Source organism: Manis javanica, chromosome X, assembly GCF_040802235.1.
Source record: "Manis javanica isolate MJ-LG chromosome X, MJ_LKY, whole genome shotgun sequence".
Lineage (NCBI taxonomy): Eukaryota > Metazoa > Chordata > Mammalia > Pholidota > Manidae > Manis > Manis javanica.
The window spans coordinates 43661603-43683682 of NC_133174.1; the positions used below are offsets into that span (position 1 = coordinate 43661603).

At 39.9% G+C, this 22080-nt stretch overlaps 1 protein-coding gene across 1 annotated transcript; it reads left to right on the forward strand.

Moving 5' to 3' along the window:
• The first annotated feature begins 16318 nt into the window (after positions 1 to 16318).
• Positions 16319 to 21300, forward strand: BMP15 (bone morphogenetic protein 15). Its single transcript, XM_036996399.2, has 2 exons — positions 16319 to 16674; positions 20441 to 21300. Exons 1-2 carry the CDS (start codon positions 16347 to 16349, stop codon positions 21298 to 21300), a joined length of 1188 nt encoding a protein of 395 aa, XP_036852294.1. The 5' UTR covers positions 16319 to 16346.
• Positions 21301 to 22080: the final 780 nt, after the last annotated feature.

Here is a 22080-nt window from a genome sequence, read left to right on the forward strand (position 1 = left end):
GAGACTCTCATTTCCCCATTGTATGTCCATGGTTCCTTTATCAAATATTAATTGACCATATATATTTGGGTTAATGTCTGGAGTCTCTAATCTGTTCCACTGGTCTGTGGCTCTGTTCTTGTGTCAGTACCAAATTGTCTTGATTACTATGGCTTTGTAGTAAAGCTTCAAGTTGGGGAGTGAGATCCCCCCGACTTCATCCTTCTTTCTCAGGATTGCTTTGACTATTCGGGGTCTTTGGTGTTTCCACATGAATTTTTGAACTATTTGTTTCAGTTTGTTGAAGAATGTTGTTGATAATTTTATAGGGATTGCATCAAATCTGTATATTGCTTTGGGCAGGATGGCCATTTTGACTATATTAATTTTTCCTAGCCAAGAGCATGGGATGAGTTTCTATTTGTTAGTGTCCTCTTTAATTTTTCTTAAGAGTGTCTTATGGTTTTCAGGGTACAGGTCTTTCACTTCTTTGTTTAGGTTTATTCCTAGGCATTTTATTCTTTTTGATGCGTGAATGGAATTGTTTTCCTAATTTCTCTTTCTATTGGTTCATTGTTAGTGTATAGGAAAGCCACAGATTTCTGTTTGTTGATTTTGTATCCTGCAACTTTGCTGTATACTGATATTAATTCTAGTAGTTTTGGAGTGGAGTCTTTAGGGTTTTTTTAATGTACAATATCATGTTATCTGCAAATAGTGACAGTTTAACTTCTTCTTTACCAATCTGGATTCCCTGTATTTCTTTGTTGTGTCTAATTGCCGTGGCTAGGACCTCCAGTACTATGTTAAATAACAGTGGGGAGAGTGGGCATCCCTGTCTTGTTCCTGATCTCAGAGGAAAAGCTTTCAGCTTCTCTCTGTTCAGCATGATCTTGGCTGTGGATTTATCATATATGGCCATTATTATTTTGAGGTACTTGCCCTCTATACCCATTTTGCTGAGAGTTTTTATCATGAATGGATGTTGAATTGTGTCGAATGCTTTTTCAGCATCTATGGAGATGATCATGTGCTTTTTGTCTTTCTTTTTGTTTATGTAGTGGATGATGTTGATGGATTTTCAAATGTTATACCATCCTTGCATCCCTGGTATGAATCCCACTTGGTCATGGTGTATGATCCTTTTGATATATTTTTGAATTCGGTTTGTCAATATTTTATTGAGTATTTTTGCATCTACATTCATCAGGGATATTGGTCTGTAATTTTCTTTTTTGGTGGGGTCTTTGCCTGGTTTTAGTATTAGGGTGATGTTGGCTTTATAGAATGAGTTTGGGAGTGTTCCCTCCTCTTCTATTTTTTGGTAAACTTTAAGGAGAATGGTATTATATCTTCTGATTATGTGTGATAAAATTCTGAGGTAAATCCATCTGGCCTGGGTTTTTTTTTCTTGGGCAGTTTTTTGATTACCACTTCAATTTCTTTGCTGGTAATTGGTTTGTTTAGATTTTGTGTTTCTTCCTTGGTCAGTCTTGGAAAGTTGTATTTTCCTAGGAAGTCGTCCTTTTCTTCTAGGTTTTCCAGCTTCTTAGCATATAGGTTTTTTATAGTAGTCTCTAATAATTGTTTGTATTTCTGATGGGTCCATTGTGATGTTTCCTTTCTCGTTTCTGATTCTGTTGATGTGTGTTGATTCTCTTTTTCTCTTAATAAGTCTGGCTAGAGGCTTATCTATTTTGTTTATTTTCTCAAAGAACCAGCTCTTGGTTTCATTGATTTTTTGTATTATTTTATTCTTCTAAACTTCGTTTATTTCTTCTCTGATCTTTATTATGTCCCTCTTTCTGCTGACTTTAGGTCTCATTTGTTCTTCTTTTTACAATTTTGATAATTGTGATGTTAGACTATTCATTTGGTTTTGTTGTTCCTTCTTTAAATATGCCTGGATGGCTATATACTTTCCTCTTAAGACTGCTTTTGCTGCATCCCACAGAAGTTGGGGCTTTGTGTTGCTGTTGTCATTTAATTCCATATATTGCTGGATCTCCATTTTAATTTGGTCATTGATCCGTTGACTGCTTAGAAGCATGTTGTTAAGCCTCCGTGTGTTTGTGAGACTTTTTGCTTTCTTTGTTCAATTTATTTCTAGTTTTATACCTTTGTGGTTTGAAAAGTTGGTTGGTAGAATTTCAATCTTTTTGAATTTACTGAGGCTCTTTTTGTGGCCTAGTTTATGGTCTATTCTGAAGCAGGTTCATTGTGCACCTTAGAAGAATGTGTATCCTGTTGCTTTTGGGTGTAGAGTTCTATAGATGTCTATTAGGTCCATCTGTTCTAGTGTGTTGTTCAGTGCCTCTGTGTCCTTACTTATTTTCTGTCTGGTGGATCTGTCCTTTGGAGTGAGTGGTGTGTTGAAGTCTCCTAATATGAATGCATTGCATTCTATTTCCTCCTTTAGTTCTGTTAGTATTTGTTTCACATATGCTGGTGCTCCTGTGTTGGTTGCATATATATTTATAATGGTTATATCCTCTTGTTGGACTTAGCCGTTTATCATTATGTAATGTCCTTTATTTCTTCTTACTTTCTTTGCTTTGAAGTCTATTTTGTCTGATATTTGTACTGCAACACCTGCTTTTTTCTCCCTATTGTTTGCATGAAATATCTCTTTCCATCCCTTGACTTTTAGTCTGTGCATGTCTTTGGGTTTGAGGTGAGTCCCTTGTAAGCAGCATATATATGGGTCTTGTTTTTTTATCCATTCAGTGACTGTATGTTTTTTGATTGGTGCATTCAGTCCATTTACATTTAGGGTGATTATCGACAGGTATGTACTTATTGCTATTTCAAGCTTTAGATTCGTGGTTACCAAAGGTTCCAGGTTACTTTCCTTACTATCAAAGTGTCTAACTTAACTCACTTAGTATGCTATTACAAACACAATCTAAATGTTCTTTTCTATTTCTCCTCCTTTTTCTTACTCCTTCATTCTTTATATATTAGGTATCAAATTCTGTACTTTTTGTCTATCCTTTGATTGACTTTGGGGATAGTCAATTTAATTTTCCATTTTCCTTGCAATCAGCTGCTCCACCCTCCCTACTGTGTTTTACTACCTCTGGTGACAGCTATCCAACCCTAGGAACACTTCCATCTATAGCAGTCCCTCCAAAATAGACTGCAGAGATGGTTTGTGGGAGGTAAACTCTTTCAGCTTTTGCTTATCTGGAAATTGTTTAATTCCTCCTTCAAAGTTAAATGATAATCTTGCCGGTTAATGTAATCTTGGTTCCAGGCCCTTCTGCTTCATGGCATTAAATACATCATGCCACTCCCTTCTGGCCTGTAAGGTTTCTGTTGAGAAGTCTGATGTTAGCCTGATGGGCTTTCTTTTATATGTGATCTTATTTCTGCCTCTGGCTGCTTTTAACGTTCTGTCCTTATCCTTGATCTTTCCCATTTTAATTACTATGTGTCTTGGTGTTGTCTTCCTTGGGTCCCTTGTGTAGGGGGATCTGTGGATCCCCATGACCTGACAGACTATGTCCTTCCCAAGATTGGGGAAGTTTTCAGCAACTACCTCCTCAAAGACACTTTCTATCCCTTTTTCTCTCTCTTCTTCTTCTGGTATCCCTATAACACGAATATCGTTATGCTTGGATTGGTCACACAGTTCTCTCAATATTCTTTCATTCTTATAGATCCTTTTTCCTCTATGTGCCTCAACTTTCTTGTATTCCTCTTCTCTAGTTTCTATTTCATTTATTGTCTCGTCCACCATATCCAACCTGCTTTTAATACCCTCTATCGTGCTCTTCAATGATTGGATCTCTGACCTGAATTCATTCCTGAGTTCTTGGATGTCTTTTCATACCCCCCATTAGAATGTTGATGGTTTTTATTTTGAACTCCGTTTCAGGAAGAGTCACACAGTCCATATCATTTAAATCTTTCTCGGGAGTTGTATTAATAATTTTACTCTGGACAAGGTTCCTTTGGTGTTTCATGTTTGTATATGGCGCCCTCTACTGTCCATAAGCTCTATTCTGGAGCTGCTCAGCCCCTGAATCATGTCAGGGGTCGCAGGGGAGTGGTACTGGTACCTGGGGGGAGGAAAAAGCTGTTCCCTGCCTCCTGGCTGCTATGCCTTTCTCCACTGCCTGAGCCAGTGGGCCGGTCACACAGGTATGTTTTTGTCCAAGAGCAGCTGGATATGGATCACTGCTTTCCACAAGCAGCCAGAATCCAAGTCTCCCCAGGAACTCTGCCTGTATTAACTTTCCAATCCGGTAGTCATGCGAGTCTCATGAAAGCACCATGAAATGTAGGTTTGTGCTCCCAGAGCAGATCTCCAGAGCTAGGTATTCAGCAGTCCCAAGCCTTCCACTCCCTCCCTGCTCCGTTTCTCTTCCTCCCGCTCATGAGCTGGGGTGGGGGAGGGGCTTGGGTTCCGTGGAACCACAGCTCTGGTACGTTACCCCGTTTGGTGAGGTCTGCTCTTTTTCCAGGTGTATGCAGTCTGACACCGTCCTCTTTCCTGTTTCTCTCTCAGGATTAGTTGGGCCAATTAAATTTTCTAATTATATCCAGTTTTAGGAGGAAGCCTCTGTCTCTCCTCTCACCCTGCCATCTTTAATAGGGGGGCTTCCATTTTATCAATAAGGAGGGAACCAACTCTGAGATCTAAAGCTGATTTCTCAAAGACTGTGGGTACCTGATGACCAGTCACTCTAAGCAAAACAATTATTACTAGTTTATTTTTTTTTCTATCTAGGCTCAAAGAAATAATTGGAGGTGATGATTGGGCAATGTACTCCTCCCAGATAGCAATTCTGGATTCTACCTGTCCTAGAGCAGAGGAAAGTCTGGTGATCCTAAGTCTGATAATTCCAAACTAATAACCCTACCTTATGATGACTTTCAAACATTAGCCTAAAAGGCCTAGTCATGACACTTGCCATGTAGTGTGGTTTGGATAGTTATGACCATAGGAAAAAGCCAACCCTTCCCCAAGACTTCCCTCACTTGAGCCCAGCAAAGTTTCTCTCAGAGGAAAAGCTCAGGAACCAGGGAGTCTGTAGGCCAAAGAGGAACCCAGACCTGAGCAGTATCTACTACCAGTCTCTGCCTTGTCCATGAGACTCCTAACAACAACAGCTATCTTTTCTTCCCTGAACATATAATTTATTGCTGACTAAGAACATTTATGCTTGCTGTTCCCTCTGACTAGAATTCCCAGAGGTCTTCCCATGCCTGCCTCTTTGGATTCTTCTAGTCTTAGCTCAGAGGCACCTCTTCAAAGAAACCTTCTTTGTCCCTTCTATGTCATCCCAACCTCTGTCACTCCCTATTTCTTCACCCTGATATATTTTACTTTAAAGCATCTATGTCAACCTGTTATATATTTATTATTTATTTTATACAGTTACTTATTTTTTATATTATATATTCTACACTTTATTTTTTTATGTATATAATTATTTATTTGGTTTATATAATATAGTCATCTGTTTATTGTATTTGTCTCTCTTTTTTTTGTTTTTGTTCTATCCCCATTTTCTAGAATGTTTGTCATATAGATGGTGCTTAATGAATATTTGTTGAAGACTTTAGCAAAGAATGATGCTCTAACAGCACAGTAGGGTTTCTCAAGTGCACACCCTAAATCTTAAGTGTCTTTTGGGAGTTTCAGGGGTTTGGAGAAACAGATATAAATTTGCTTTTACCTTGGCATTCTCAATAATGAAGCACCATGCTTCTTTTGTCTTTTATTCATTCCACAAATGTTTTCTGAGCACCTAGAGGAAGACTATAGAAGAAAGCTCAGGGACCATGTTCTAGTTTTTATTCCTGTAGGTGACTTCTAAAATATTACTGAGAAAATAAACAGGCAATAATATCAAAGAAGAAAAGTCAGGGCAATAATAGGGAGAGATGGGCTACCACAAGATACCAACAATGATGGAAATATGGTCACTATGCAAATATAGATCAAGAGAACATAAATATAAATAATTATTATGTTAATATTATTAAAATAATTTCCTATCTGATAAAGTAAGAAATACATACAAATGGGGTGTGGAAAGGATATTTAATTATTTGTATTAGAATAATTATTTAACAATCAGGCAAAGAAAATTAAGATTCATACCTTAAGGTGTACAAAAAAGTAAACTTAAGATAGACTAAAGAATAAGCTACAAAACTCAATCATAAGAAACTGTAAAAGAAGGGATTAGAATATTTTTTAGACATCCTTTGGGATAATTTTCAGTTTCTTTTATTCAGTTTTTTTAAATTACAAATATTTAGCTCAATAGAATTTACCATATATTTAAAATGTGTATAGAGAAAAGAAACAAAATTAAAAAGTAAGGAAGAAAGTTAAAGAAATATGTACATCAAATTTGATAGAAGAGTGATACCTATATGTATAGGGGTACCAAGAATACACTGGATAGGTAGACAAAGAACATGTAAATAATTCACACAAGAAGAAATATAAAGAATAAATAAAAATATGGGGAAAAGTTCAAGATCACTAAGAACAAAGGAAATCTAAAGTGAAATAATAAATAGGAAGTATTTGGCACTTATTAAATCACTCCATAATGATTTGGTCCTTTTGGAAAGCAATTTGGCAATATGGGTCAGCAGCAATCAGAACACTTACATGCTTTGACCTAGTAATTCCACTCCTGAGAGTCAATCTTAAGGGAAAAATTCAATAGAAAAATAAAAAGCTATATGTATGAATGCTTTTTATGATAATAAAAATACAGAAAACACCTAAAACTCAACAACAAGGTAATGGTTATGAAAATTTTAAATAATAGTTATGAAAACTATGGAGAAACATGGAACTATATGTTAGTGGTGAGGAAGCAAGTCACAGGAAAGCCAAGTCAGTTATCTAAGTTCACCCAGTCAGTAAGTGGCAAAGCTGCAATTTGAACCCAAGCAATCAGTCTGTGGGTGTCTTAGTCTGCTCAGGCTGCCATAACAAAATACTTTAGACAGTATGGCTTAAACAAGTTTATTTTCTTACAGTTCTCAAGGCTGGAAAATCAAAAATCAAGGTTCTGGCAGAGTTGTTTCTTGTGAGAGCTCCCATCTTGGCTTGCAGACATCTGCCTTCTCACTGTGCCCTCACCTAGTGGAGGGAGAGAGAGAATTCTGGTGATTCTTCCTCTTTTCTAAGGACACCAGTTCTGTCACATCAGGGTTCCACCCTTATGATTTCATTTAGTCTTTGTGACCTCCTTAAACATCCTCTCTCTAATACAGTCACACAAAGGAATAGGTCTCGTGCATGTAAATTTGGGGGGACACAATTCAGTTTATAGCATTCTGCCCCTAGCTCCTCAAATTTATGTCCTTATTGCATGAAAAACACCTTCATTCCTTCCCCAAAGCCCCCAAATTCTTCATTCATTCCAACATCAACTCTAAAATCTAAAGTCTAGTCTCATCTAAATATCTTCTAAATCTGATATGGGTGAGAGCTGGGTACAATTTATCCTAAGGCAAAATTCCCTTTCAGCTGTGAAACTGTGAAACCAAACAAGTCACGTGTTTCCAAAATACAATGGTGGAACAGGCATGGGATAGATCTTCCCATTCCAAAATGGAGAAAAAAGGAAAAGGGAAGAAGAAAGGAGTGAAAGGTCCCAAGCAAGACCAAGATCTAGCAAGGCAAATGCCATTAGATGTTGAAGCTTGAAGATAATCCTCTTAGGCTCAGTTCCTGGGCCAAGTAGTACTGTTAGCGATTTCCCATCAGCTGTTTCCCTCTATCCCTTTTAGCACTCCTCCCTCCCTCAGAGACTTACAGTAATATCAAGCTCTTGATCAAATAACTGAAACTCTCACAGGGTAAGATCCAGTGATAGGCTAACAGGAGTGATGGCTTAATGCAGTGAGGATCTCAATGATTCCATGAAATCCTACCACATAAGTGTCCTTCAACTTCCCCAGGTGAATACCCCATTCATTACCATGTACAGCCACATAGACCGTCTTAAAAATGAACAAGGAAATTGCAGTAAATGTGTCAATTCATTTAGTCATTCACTCACTCACTCATTTATTTAACAATATATTGTTAAGCGCCTCAGCCGAAGGCATTCCAGGCAAGGTGAACAGCATGAGAAAAGGCAGGGGGGATTCAGGGAGAGCTTGACCAATTTAAAGAACTGTTAGTACTTAGTCTTAAAGGGAGTGTAGGAAGATGCAAACATTTATGTGAATATAGATGTGGCCTGAGAAATAGTTACAGGTCAAATCAGAAAGGATCATGCTTGTCATTCTGAGTAGTCCAGGACTTTATTTTGAAGGTAGTGGAGAACAGTTGAAATATGTTAAGCAGGATAGTGACATGATCAGATATGTGTTTTAGAAAGGTTACTAAAGTAGTTATAGTGTGGATTTTGTTAGCAAAAGCAAAGACAGCCTCGAGATATCATTCAAGTGAAAAACAGCGCTTTTAACCTGTTACAGGAAAACGCTTCTTTCAAGGACCATGAGAGAAAGTAAAGTACAGGTTATTTAAAAGCAATTGGGAGCAGTGTAGTTGAGTCTGATCAGGATACTCCAAGGGAATTTGCTTTTGTTGGCAGTGAGCCCAAACATTCTATCTATGACCTGACTTTGACTAATTTCTGGTACTTGAGCCTGAAAAATAAAGTTGGTACATGACACTTTCCCATCAGCATTCATAAGTTTCTCCCACTAAGAAAACTTCCAGGATCCTACACATTCCCTTAGCTACCACTTTATCTCTTTTTTCTCCTTTACAAGCACACTTCTGAAAGGATTTTCTAGTCTTGCTTTTTCCATTGTCTCACGTGCTACTCACTCCCAAACCCAATACCATCGGATTGGTGTGGCCACTTTACCAAACACAGCTTTCACCAAGCTTGATGACCTTGATGCTAAATCCAATGGTCACGTATTTGTTCTCATATTCTTTACTTCTGTGCACAGTTCAATACAGTTCACCAGTTCCTTCTTGAAACATTGTCATTCTTTAGCTTTTGGGTTCAGCTTTCTCTTGGCTCTCCTTCTGACTCCCCTCTTACCTTTACTCAATCTTAAAATGTTGGAGTCATCTAAGTTTCACACCAGGCCCTCTCATTTTCTCTCTCTGTACTATCTCTTCTAGATGAATTCAACCATTCCCATGTCTTCAATAATCATGTAGATGCCAACTACTCCAGTTCTGTATTTCTAGATTTCTCTTCTGAACTTCATAATAGTACATGTAATTGCTTACTTCATATGTATTTGAAATCATAATATCCAAAATCAAACTCATTATCTACCCTCCTCTCCAAACTTGCTCTTTTTCCAGTGCTCTGTAACCTTCAGTAAAAGGACCACCATTCCTCCACAGTGGAGCAGACCAGAATTCAATTCTTGAGACACTCCTCTTGCAAATTCAAAATCATTAACATAGTCTAAATAAATGGTCACATCATGATTTGACTCCTGTTGACTCCTCCAGCTTCATCTTATGTTTTGTGCTCATGCCAAATGCTTTCTTTCAATTCCTTGCAGATATTTTTTGCTTATTTTGTTCTGTTTGCCTTACAATATTTATATTGGTGTATCCACTTTCTGGAATATTCTTCACCAAAATCTTTACCTGGTAAACCCCTATTAACCTTGATATCTCAACTTAACTGTCATTTTTTGGATTAATCTTCCTGGATCCATCAAATTAAATTGGGTCATTCATCCCACTTCCATCTACTGCTGGATTATGCTCCCAGGGCAGCCCGTAATTTTACATCATAGCACTCTATTACAATTGTAAATGTTTATTCATTTTTGAGGTTGTCCATATAACATCTCTGTTCCTTACTTGGCTGTAGTCTCCACAAGGACAGGGACACTATCAGCATTGTTCTCTTCTGTGTCCTCAACACCAAGAACTAACACATAGCAGGTAGTTAATATGTACTCATTCAGTGAATATGTATGAATGAGGGAATGTTTACAAATGTTTCTCAAAGAGTATATATTCTTCTTTAAAGAGGAAAGACCTTCTGAGTTTGGGGGCCTACTTCAAGGTCTGATGAGTGGATACTCTGAAAGATTGAGAGCTTTCATTGAGAACTTAGTGAAGTTCTCAACAAAATTCACAAACATTTTTATAGCCATTTCCCAAGTCAGAACTGACTATTACACTCCCTTTGTCTCTTTTTGCCCCAAGGCCTCTCAGGATTTATATAAGCTTTTCTTTAACCTGAGAAGAGACAAAAAGAAAAACACCATAAAAATGTTCACTAGATTTTACTAAGAATCCAGAAGATTTGAAGTCTTCTTAGAGATTAGGCTGAAGTTTCAGTTATCTTCAAATTTATGTGAACAGTTTATCTGGGCCTTATTCGGTATTTCACAAGCTTTCTTCTTCAATTTTCAGTTTCAGTGTGAGAGATGGGGTTGGAATCTTGTCATGGCCTAAATGGAGTGATAAAACTCAGGGCCTAAGGTAGATAAGCTGAGACAAAGAATCTGTATTTTCGAACCTCATGACCCACAGTGATGGTATCCCAGGTTCTGGCTCCCAGCTCCATGGAAGATTATGCTGTGGTCTTTCCAGAAGTCTTGCTGTAGTAGTAGGGGAAGGGAACACTTCTTAGGGACAGTGAAGGATAAACATCAACCTTCATATTTTCTTCCTGACATCAGAAGTAAAAGATTAGACAAAGGCATGTTTAGCCCTGACTCAATAGGACAGTGTCAAGGATTTGTTTAGAGAGAGAAAGTGACCATTCTAAAAAAAAATCCTATATACTCCCCACTGTTGGTCTCAAGCACTTGGCTTAGATCCAAGATTTTAGGTCTTTTCCTTTTTAACACCAAACTCTACAGTGGCTTTTGAGATGAGGGTAGGTCTTTTGGCTCTTAGGCCTGAAAAGCAGAATAGCCACTGAGTCTTTGAAGAGGCCATTCTTAACCTCCTTCTTCTCTGTCAAGCATCCAGAATATCTTCCTTGTACTGAGTTGTTCTGGCCCAGGATCCATTGGTATTCCCCCAGGCCCAACCTCTGGGAAGCCAACATACAGTACCAAATGGAAATACTTATCTAGCCAATCTCTGCGGGACATTCAGGGGAAGGACAGTTTCCCTATCTCTAATATGGGAAGTCAGTTACCTAGGCATTTGCTTTAGTATCAAATTAAAAAATACAAGTGGCTACTGGGACCAGAGACAGGGAGGCCAGAGAATGGAAATATGGTCAATGGTTAATTGATGACTTGATTATACAGAGATGACCAAAAACTCCAAAGGAGTCTCTCAGGCCAAAAGTATTTTCATAGTGTATCATGCTTAGCCCTTGCTTGCTCACTTGGCTGAAAGAAAACACGATCTTCTGGCTGCCTAGGAGAAAAATGGTCTATAAATGATGAGAATTAAAATTCTGCACTCTCAAGGTTCTGTTTTATATCATTATTCCCAGAGATTCCCTCTTGGACATTTCCTCCAGGCCATGGTTCCCAGTAGCAACATAAGGAGCTCTTAGAGGGATCATTTGGATAGAAGTTTCATTATCCTTACACTGAACACCAGATTCTAAAGACCCAGAATGAGAAGCCAAGCCTCATAAGTACTACAGAAGACAAGTACAGACTCCTCAAAGGTACAATAAAAGCCCTGGACCTGGAATAAGGAGATCTGAATGCAAATCTGCCTTTCGTTATAGTTATGTGATCCAGATTAAGTCACTTAACTGCTGTGAACTTCAATTCCTCTTTCTGTAAAATAGGAATACCCATATGTATTTCACATTTGTAATTAATGAAAGAACACATGAATGAAGGATCCAGTATATGCTCAGTATGTGTGACTTGTATCTGAATTTGTTCCTTACAATTGCTCCCCAACTCTCCCTAAGAAACCTGTGGTAAGGATGACATTGTTCTTCTTCAGGTCCTGCTTTGAAGAACCTTTCAAGGTGTCACCAATCCATCCTTCTTACAATTTTCAGGGTTATATTTGAAAAGTTCTGAACTGATCCTGGGATAGCTTATCTTCTTTTCTCCAACAGTCAAAATACCACTCATAACTGAAGATCCAGTACAAGTATCATCCTCATTGGGAATCTCCTTAAATGCTCCTTAGATCTAACCTGGGGACTCAAGGAAGTGATGCTTGAGCTGAAATACGAAGGCTGAGTGGGAGTTCCCTTGGAAATAAGAGGGGAGAGGGTATTTTGGGCAGAGGAGACAGTATATGTAAAGACCTTGAGGCAAAGTTGTGTAGTTTGTTGGAAAAACTGATAGATAAAAGAAGGCTAGTGTGACTGAAACACAGAAAAAGCCAAAATCCTTACAAATAGGGTGGTCATAAGTGGGCATGCAATTAGTGCAGTACACATAGATGCCCTGTCAAGGAGGCATGTAAGGGCTGAATTCCAGCCTGTGTTCCACTTGCTAAACCATAGAGCCATATCCAACCAAAAGAGATATCTTTTTCTAATTTGCACATTATGCCAATAATATGCACAAAAGCTAGCCCTCCTTACAAGGCTATGCATGTTCCAACTCCTATTTACCATATCATTATTACATGAACTCTCCCCCAGTCTTTCTTTGTGTTCTGGCTACACAGGTATTCTGCATCCTCAGGACTTTTACACATGTTTTCCTTGTTATATTTTATTCCACTATGATGCACTCAACACGTTGTTTGATACACCATTGAGTCTTGATTAAGTGTGTTTTAGCATAAAGTCCGTGACCCAAGGCTGATTTGGCTGTATTTGTATTTGGACCTGAACAAACTGCAGTTGAATTTGACCTTCCCTGGTCTTCAGCCTAGGGAAGCTGGTGCAATGCCCATTTCCAAGTGCTGTGAGCAGGGACTTGCTACTTACGCATGGCAAAGGTTATACATTTCATGCATTTTGCCAGTGTGCCCAGGATATTATAATTTGAAAAGTTAAATAAGGAAAAAAGAAAAAAAAATAGAAAAGTTAACCTACACTGTGTCCTAACAGTTCCTGCTGCTCAAACCAACTTGTGGTGACTGACTTTTTAATGTCAAGAACCCCTTCTGTCATGTCAATAATCACCTCCTAAATTATCCTATTTATATAGTTAGTGTTTTCACACACTGGCTTTTTCTAAAGCAGGAAGGGCTGGTAAATATCTTGTAGGAGATCCTGTTCCAATCACCTACAACCCACCCCTCCACCCCACCCTATCAACCATGCCATAAGGTTAGAAAGACAGTTGGTGCCCTCTTCTGGAAGTTTGGGGCAGCAACATACCACCGGGAAATAATCATGTCAACTTCTTTCAATTCTGGTGATAAGAATGGAGTTGGTTTGTGGATCTTTTTCTGAAAATAAGAAAGCTGATCTATTTAATCAGGTAAGTCTCCTGAAGCCCTGGTAGGCAGAAGGATGGAATAAAAATTCAACTGAATTTTAGAAGGATGCTGAGCAGATATTTCCCTCAGGTACACTTTACATACACTTTAAAATCATAAGCTATTCATGATAAAATGTACCATTCATTTAGGATTATTTATGTGCTAGATACTTTATATACATCATCTCACTTAAATATCACCACAATCCTGGAAGTTAAAGAGTATCTCCAATTTATATTTAAGAAAGCTGAGATGCAGAAAACTTAAGCAGCAGGTAGAAAATGGCAGAAACAGGAATTCAAATCATGCTCTTTCCAGAGTAATATATTGTCTCTTTTTACTTCTTTTGATGTTGTATCAAAATCTTACTATTAAGAGATGGCAGAAAAATGTTCTTGACAGATATAATCCTAATCCAATACCACTGAAACATCAAAGAAAACTGAGCCCAAAACTCTTATATGGATCCTTTGCTAGTTGTCCTGACAACTTGTTCTTCCATTCAGTTATGTTGGATAGAAAGATAGGAAGTTTAAATTGGTAACAGACTGAGGTCAAGGGCCAAAGAGAATATCGGGGAGGCAGAGAAGGGGTTAAGAGAGGAAGGAGGAGCAGTGTGGATGTGGAGGACAGAGAGTCTTCTTGGCTGCCTCTCTGCAGCTCATGAGGCCAAAATTAATATTAGCAAATTGAAGTAGAGAGAGGCTATGGTTTTCATTTTAAATATGAGAAAACTGAGGCACAGAGATGTTGAGTAATTTTCCTAGGGCAAGGTAATAAGTGGTGGAGATGGAATTTAAACTTGAGACTCTGGTTCCATGGCTGTCTTCTTACCTATTATGATATATTACCCCTCCCAATATGTTGTAAGGATAAGTATTATTTCCAGAAATGTTTACTTCATGTATGTATGTTTGTGCATGAGTGTTTGAGCTTGTGTTTGCATTGGGTTACAATGTAAAATGTATTTATTCCTGTGAGTCACAGACAAAAATGACTGAAAACTACTGCTCTAGCAATAGTATTGCTGTATCTTCAACCTCAATAATGCCAGATTGCTCTCTAAAATGATTGTACTAAATCACATTCCCACCAGCAGCCTAAGAGCATTACCTGTGTTCTGCAACCTCACCTAAACTTAGCTTCAGACTTCCAATATACTGACAATCCGATGGGTATGGAATTGAATCTTAGGTAGTTTCAAATTGCATTTTTCTGATTTCTCTGACATCTTTTCATGTGCTTTGGCCATTCAGGTTTTGCCTACTGTGGATCATTTGTTTTACCCCTTACTTATATATCATTTTATACAATACAAATGTATACACACTCACAACAACAAAAACTCTCTGAAGGAGATAGCACTATAGATGGAGAAACTGAGGTTGGGAGAAACCTTGCTTAAGGTCACCTAGCTAATAGGTTGTTCAGTTGAGATTTGAGTACAGACCTAGAGGACCTATAAGCCCGTATCTTTTGTTTTACAATACATGCCAGGGCCAAGACCATGTTAGTGAAAAGCAGAGGAAGGGAACAAATAATTTCCAGCATGTAACCATATGTTGTATATCTAATTAGGCTTTGTGTGATTAACATAGATTACTTCCTTGTATCCACACAACAACCTGTGAGATAAATCATGTTATCTCCATTTTACATGTGAGCAGACTGAGGCTCAGGGAAATCAAGAGATTTGCCTTGGAGAGGTTAAATTACATCTAATAAGAGACAGAATCACAACTCAAACACAGATCTGTTTGATTACAAAGTCCATACCTATCTCACAATAATGGTGCCTGCCCATAGATATTCTTGGTATGAGGTAAAGGCCTCCCACAAATCAAACCTGCCTCATCATCTCCTAGAACCATGTCTTGACCTCCTGCTCCACTTTCTCCTTAAAGCCCCAACAAGCTTCCTTTATGTGGACAGGGCCAATTTTTCAGTACCCTACCATTTTTCTTCAGAATCTTGCTCTGGCTGAGCCTGAACTAACTGGCTTAGCCCTGCTGTCTCCCATTAAGCAGCCAGGCAAGGTGAAATCCCACCCAACTTCTAGAGATTTATCTTCTACTGCCCCAGGCTTCTCTGATGAAGCCCACTCAGGAGATCAACACCTTCCATGGGAAACCAGAAAATTCGAGGTCAGGGACTTCCAACTTGGCTGCACATCAAAATCACCTGCTGAACTTAAAAAATTCTGATGCCCTGGTAAACGCCAATACCCACTACATTAGAATCTCTGGAGATGGTACCCAGGCATCCATAATAGTTAGGTTCCCCAGGTGATTCCAACGTACAGACAAGATCGAGAACCACTGTTAAGGCATCTTCTTCAAGGTCTAGCAACCATACTTACACAGAGGTTTCTACATTTGAGTGTTCATAGGCACTTTTTGGAGCATTTATTAAGATGCAGATTTCTGGACCTCACCCCCCAGATCCATGTTTTGGTCTGGACCCAGGAGTCTGCATTCTTAATAATCACCCCAGATAATTTCACTGTAAGCCATTAGCAGATCACATTTGGGGAAACGCTGCATTGCAAGAGGGGCTGCAGGCCAGTGGAATGAGAGGAGGAGGTCGCTGGCCCTTTAAGGACTGATTAAGAGATAACCTTTAAAGCTGTGGAGCAGAGCAAGCTAAGGCTGCTTTTTTTCATCCTAGTGGATAAGGTAAGAGAGGGGGTCCTGGAATGGACCTCTTCTTTTAAGTTACCTCAGCTTCTGACTAAGTACTATCTTGTTCCCAGTGCTGGAGAGCAGGAAGGGCATGCTGCCTTGTTCCACCTGCTCTTTCTGCTTGTTTTGATGCAAAGAGGCCAAGTTAGGAGATATCCTTTGGTCTGGGAAATCGTCCCAAGTAAGCAATATAGGGCCTGCCTGTCTTTTATTTTTTTTCTTGCCCTCTCCTTTGTGGTTCTGGAGCCAGGATGTGGTTACCTGTGTGAAAGGAAAGGGTCAGAGTGACATCCTTTGGACTTGGGCTGGAATGTGTTGCTGAATGCCAATCTTTCAAGATGGTCCTCCTTAGCATCCTTAGAATCTTTCTTCTTTGGGGACTGGTGCTTTTTATGGAACACAAAGTCCAAATGGCAAAGGTAGGGCAGCCCTCTACTGCCCTCCTGGAAGAGGCCCTTACCTTGCCCCTGATTCAGAAGCTGCTAGAAGAAGCCCCTGGAGAGCAGCAGAGGAAGCCACGAGTCCTGGGGCATCCTTTACAGTACATGCTGGACTTGTACCAGCGTTCAGCTGACGCACGTGGACACCCTAGGGAGAACCGCACCATTGGGGCCACCATGGTGAGGCTGATAAGGCCCTTGACCAATGTAGTGAAGCAGCTCAGAGGTAAGTCCTCATACTACGTGGTCCTAGAAGGGAGAGAAATGGGGGAAAGGAGCAGAGAAAAAGGGATCTATAAATTTACTGTCAGGCTTCATTGCCTGTTAGGTGGGTTGTTTACTCAAGCTTGGCTTTTAAAGGATGGCAAGCCTGGGGGAATTGGGCTTCTCTTTAGGGCCCCAATTTAAGAAGATTGCCTCATGGCCTATCTGGGGGAATCTCTGCCAGGCCCCAGGACAACTGAATGATGTATCAGTTCCTATCTTTCAAAGAAAATCTTACTGCTTTTTATGCCACCTAAAACTGTAGTTGAGAAATACCCATATACATTTTTGAGCAGGTCTGTTTATGTATTATTTTATTCTTAGATTGCAAAGAACACAGGATGAGTCAAAATTTACAAGTCCTCAGAAAGGACAGAAACATGCTAACATCTGAGGGTCTATATACCTGGCTCAGTGAACATCTGCTATTGTATTTAATCCTCAATGATAGTTTCCACCATTAACTGTCATGGAGCAATTAGCCTAATTTTTAAAGACAAGAAAACTAAAGCACAGAGAGGTTTAAATAACTTGCAAAGGTCACACAGACAGTGAGAAACAGATAGGATTTGAGCTCAAGTCTGACTCAAAAGTCTGTCCATAACTTCTCAAGACTTTAAATGTGGTACCCCAATATCCTTGTATATCCAAAAGATTTTCTATTAAGACTGTTGCTACTTCGGGTTTTTGGTACCAAATGTATTTTGGAATTTCCTTTGTTCCCATGATGCTTGATCTTTTCAACATCTGTGTTACATAATGTTCTAGGACAGCAGTGGGCTCCTGAGGTTCAGGGCTCTATAGGTAATGCAGGTAGCCATCAGCTTCAAGGAAATCTTGGGAACCTGGTGAGCTCAATCTTGGGCCTTTGCTAGTCTCAACAGAGGATTTACACTCCTTCCTCTAAGTAAAACAACCAACCTTCCCCTAGCTAACCTTTACTGTTAACTTACCATGTGCCAGGCATTGAACAAAATACTTTACAAACATTATCTTCCTTAATTCTCACCATTATCATATGAGGTGGGTACTCTTAACATACCCGTTTTATAGGTGAAGAAACACAGGCTCAGAATAACTTATTCAGTGTAACACAGCTAATAATTGGTAGAGCTGAGCATCAAGCCCAGGGTTTTTGGCTTCCGAGCCTATGCTTTTAATCACCCTGCTGTGCTGACTTCTCAGCAGATTTTAATTGATCACCAGGTGCTGTGCTTGGGTTGGCTATAGAGAGGTAACTAACTGCTTCCCTGGCCTCTAGGAGCTCTCATGCTAGTTGAATGGATAGATAAGTAATCACATAATGGTGTTACAGCATGATAAATGCTTTGAAAAGGAAAAGCAGTAGGGCTCTCAGGACTCCAAAGAAGAAATAGGTCACTGCTTAAAGCAGGGAAAGGAAAGCAGGGAGACAGTGGAAAATCTCATTTAGGAGGTGGTATTTAACTAGACCTTGAGGAAGGAGGAAGGAGACTATGCACAGAGGAAGAGAAATGCCTTCTGATTAAGGAAGGAGAAAACAGCTTGGTGTGGGTGCAAGATTCACTCAACAAACATTTGCTCAGCACCTGTTGAGTGCTAGGCACTGTTCTAATCTAAGTGGAGGCATACAGATGTGAGCAAAGATAGGCATGGCTCTCATGGGTGAAGCAAATAAACACAGATAATTGCAAATTGTGGTAAATGCTATCAAGGAGTGAAACAGGTTATTTTGATAGAGTATGGAAAGGAAATCTTCCCTTTACATACAGAGGATTGTCAGGGAAGCCATCTTTGAAGAAGTAACATTTGAGCTGAGGTCTGTAAGACAAGAACCAGGTAGAAGTCTGATTACGGCAGGGGGAACAAGAGTTACAAAGGCCCAGAGAATGCAAACAAGCTTGTCTGAGTTGAAAACCAGAAGGAAGATCAGTATGGAGGGAACCTAAAGAGCACTGACTGTGGAGAGTGGCAAGATATGAGGCTGGGCCGGGGATTGTAGCCCATTATAAGGGATCTGGATTTCATTCCTAAGTGCAGAGGAAAGCTGCACAAATCAAGATTGTACAAATGATGTGAGGCTAAAGAGGAGGATGCCCAGAATTAGTACAGTATCCTGGTCTGACTGTGGGACATACTGGCATCTAGGGACTCTGGAAAGGATCCAGAAATGGTTGACAAGAGAGCAGAGCCTGATCTTTCCATCAGGAGATAACCCAGCTGAATCGAGCTTGCCCAGAGAGCTATACCAGGTTCAATCACACAGAATGTGTGAGTCAGCATTTCCCTGAAAAAGCTCTGAGCAGACCCTTCCTGGCTGTGATCCTTAGCAACCCCACCCTGCTTCAGGAAATATGTGATGTCAAGGTCTGAAAGGGAAGGGCACTTCCTCCCCAGACAGCCTACCAGAGGTTGGGTTGGGTTGGGTTCCTTTCGAGGCGGGGTGGGGCTGGTGTATGGGTGGGCCTCTTGGAAAGTTATTAGAGGGTGCGAGTGTGGAGTAAATTGAGAAAGCAAAGAAAAGCCTGGCTTGGGTCTTGTGTGAATGGCCAATTCCCTAAACTTAAGGGTGTATTGAGCATGAACCTAAGGATATCTTGATGGGTGGAGATGGTAAAGAGTTGCTATGTTGAACATTCCAGGGCTACTGAAGAATTCTAGGCTTGTGGATTCAGTGGAGAAGATTACCTGAATAATATGTAAATTGGCATACCTTTAGCGATAAGATGTTTGAAGAGAAGAGAAGGCTTTTTCCTGCAGTGCGTGGTGTTTGTAATATTTGCTCTTGACCTTTGTCAGGATAGTGCACAGAAGTTCAGAGCACTGCAGGCCCAGCCTTCCAATGCTTTGGCCACTGGGTGTCAGCATTAGAGTTTGGGTTAAAACTCTTAATCACTAAGAGCCATGCAGCTTCCAGTAGAATTCTTAGCAAACAAAATATTTATATGATCAAAGCCTGGTTGAAAATGGTATTTAGGAGAGTAGTGGTACAATGAATGGGATAAAATAAAATAATTTTCAGTAAGGAATGAAAAAGGATCAGGCTAAAAGTGTTAAGGGGGAAGTGGCCCAAGAAAGAATAGCTGCTCAAAAGGCAATTCTTAAGTAGAAGGCTGAAATGGCAAAATAACTGCATCAAAGTTGAGAGACAAAATTATTTTGTGGTATCTTGGTCCTGGATATGAAGTGATGGCAAGCTATAGCCCCCAATATTGGACTGTCACACCAAAGCTGCCTTTGTATAGTGATATAACATGAGGATTCATTCTTAATTTGTATCTGTCTCAACGATTCTTTTAATTGGTCACCTTAAATACTCAACAAATAATATCCTCTCTTGTACACACAATACACACAAAATAACTGTATTTGATGTTTTTTTTCTCAGCCTAGTGCTGTGACTTATTTAAAAATAAGACACAATTTTTCTTCTAAAGGGAAATAGACTTGGGCTCAAAACTTGATTCTACTACATATTTGCTATGTGACCTCTGACATGGTTTATCTGACCCTCAAGTTCCTTGTCTGCAAAATGGGGCTAATAACTATCTCACATAACTATTATGGATTAAAGAGCTAATGTGTATAAAACATCTAATATGCTAGTGTACAATGCTAGCTATTATAATCTTGAGTAAATCTTAGAGCTGCTTACAGCTGTCAGTTTGTATTGAGCAGATTTGTGAGGGAGATTGAAGCTTGAGGGTAAGAAGCTAACCCTCTTGTCTTGTTCCTTCTTACTTTTGCAGGTCCCTGGCATATACAGACCCTAGACTTTCCTTTGAGACCAAACCAGGTAGCATACCAACTAGTCAGAGCCACTGTGGTTTACCGCCATCAAATCCATCTAGCTCATTTCTACCTCTCTTGCCACCTGGAGCCCTGGGTCCAGAAAAGCCTGACCAACCACTTTCCTTCCTCTAGAAGAGGTTCTCCAAAGCCTTTCCAGCTGTCCAACGCTTGGACAGAGATGGATGTCACACAACATGTTCAGCAAAGGCACTGGAATCACAAGGGGCTCAGGGATCTACGACTCCGCTTCATGTGTCAGCAGCAAAAAGGTAGTGAGGTTCTTTACCTCTGGTGGCATGGCACTTCATCCTTGGACACTGCCTTCTTGTTACTCTATTTCAATGATACTCATAAAAGTGTTCAGAAGGCCAATCCTCTCACTAGAGGCCTGGAGAAGTTTATGGAAAGGGACTCTTCTCTTCTCTTGCGGAAGGCCCGGCAAGCAGGCAATACTGCATCTGAGGTTCCTGGTCCCTCCTGGAGGAATGATGGACATGAAAGAAACCAGTGTTCCCTCTACCCTTTCCAAGTCAGCTTCCACCAGCTGGGCTGGGATCACTGGATCATTGCTCCCCATCTCTATACCCCAAACTACTGTAAGGGAGCCTGCCCTCGGGTACTACATTATGGTCTCAATTCTCCCAATCATGCCATCATCCAGAATCTTGTCAATGAGCTGGTAGACCAAAGCGTCCCTCAGCCCTCCTGTGTCCCTTATAAGTATGTTCCCATTAGCATCCTTCTGATTGAGGCAAATGGGAATATCTTGTACAAGGAGTATGAGGATATGATTGCTCAGTCCTGCACATGCAGGTGACAGCAAAGGTACAGCTAGCTCAAGTTCCCTGAGAAATTGGAGAAGGGTTTAAAATAAATATCAGTGTTAAAGCTGCAAGTGATCCCCTACCCAATATATGGGTTTTATTCCTTGCCTTAAGTGTTGTTATTTCAGTCTCCTCCCCCATTTATGAGCTCCTCACTTTATAAAAGCAGTTCTGATACAAACATCAGCATGTTTTGACCATTAGTCAGAGGCCTTAAGGCTTGAGTAAGGTGTTTCTTTGAAGACGCCCTCTGTTTTTTTATTGCAACTTAATCAGAAGTCACCAGTTTATGATGGTAAAACTTTAGGAATTGTCCCACCAAGGCCTGGGGAAGGTGGAATATTTCTTGTGATCACCTTCTGAGGCTCTCTGGAAGATCTGGGGTGAAGAAGGCCACTTGAGATTCTATACTCCTTTTCCTTGCCTCCTGTATCCTAAAAACTAGTACCTAATCAGAAAGACTGCCTGCTTCTGTGTTTGGATTGTCCCTTAAATCTAAAACTAACTTTTCTCAGATGGATTAGAAAACCATTAGGCAATAATCTTTATAAAAATCTTTTGAGGGGAACAGAAAGAAGGGAATCTTTTTATAAGTTTTCAGGGACTTTCAGCCTCTGAACCTGGGAAATCACCTTGGATTCCTTCCTACCCTAGTGTAAGGAGAACAGCCTTTAGTAAGGCCAATGGCAATATTTGAGTATGGAGCTCTCTGAGATGACACTCATTTCAAAATCGCCTATATCTATGGTGAAGAGAGGAAGAGCTTTCGTTGC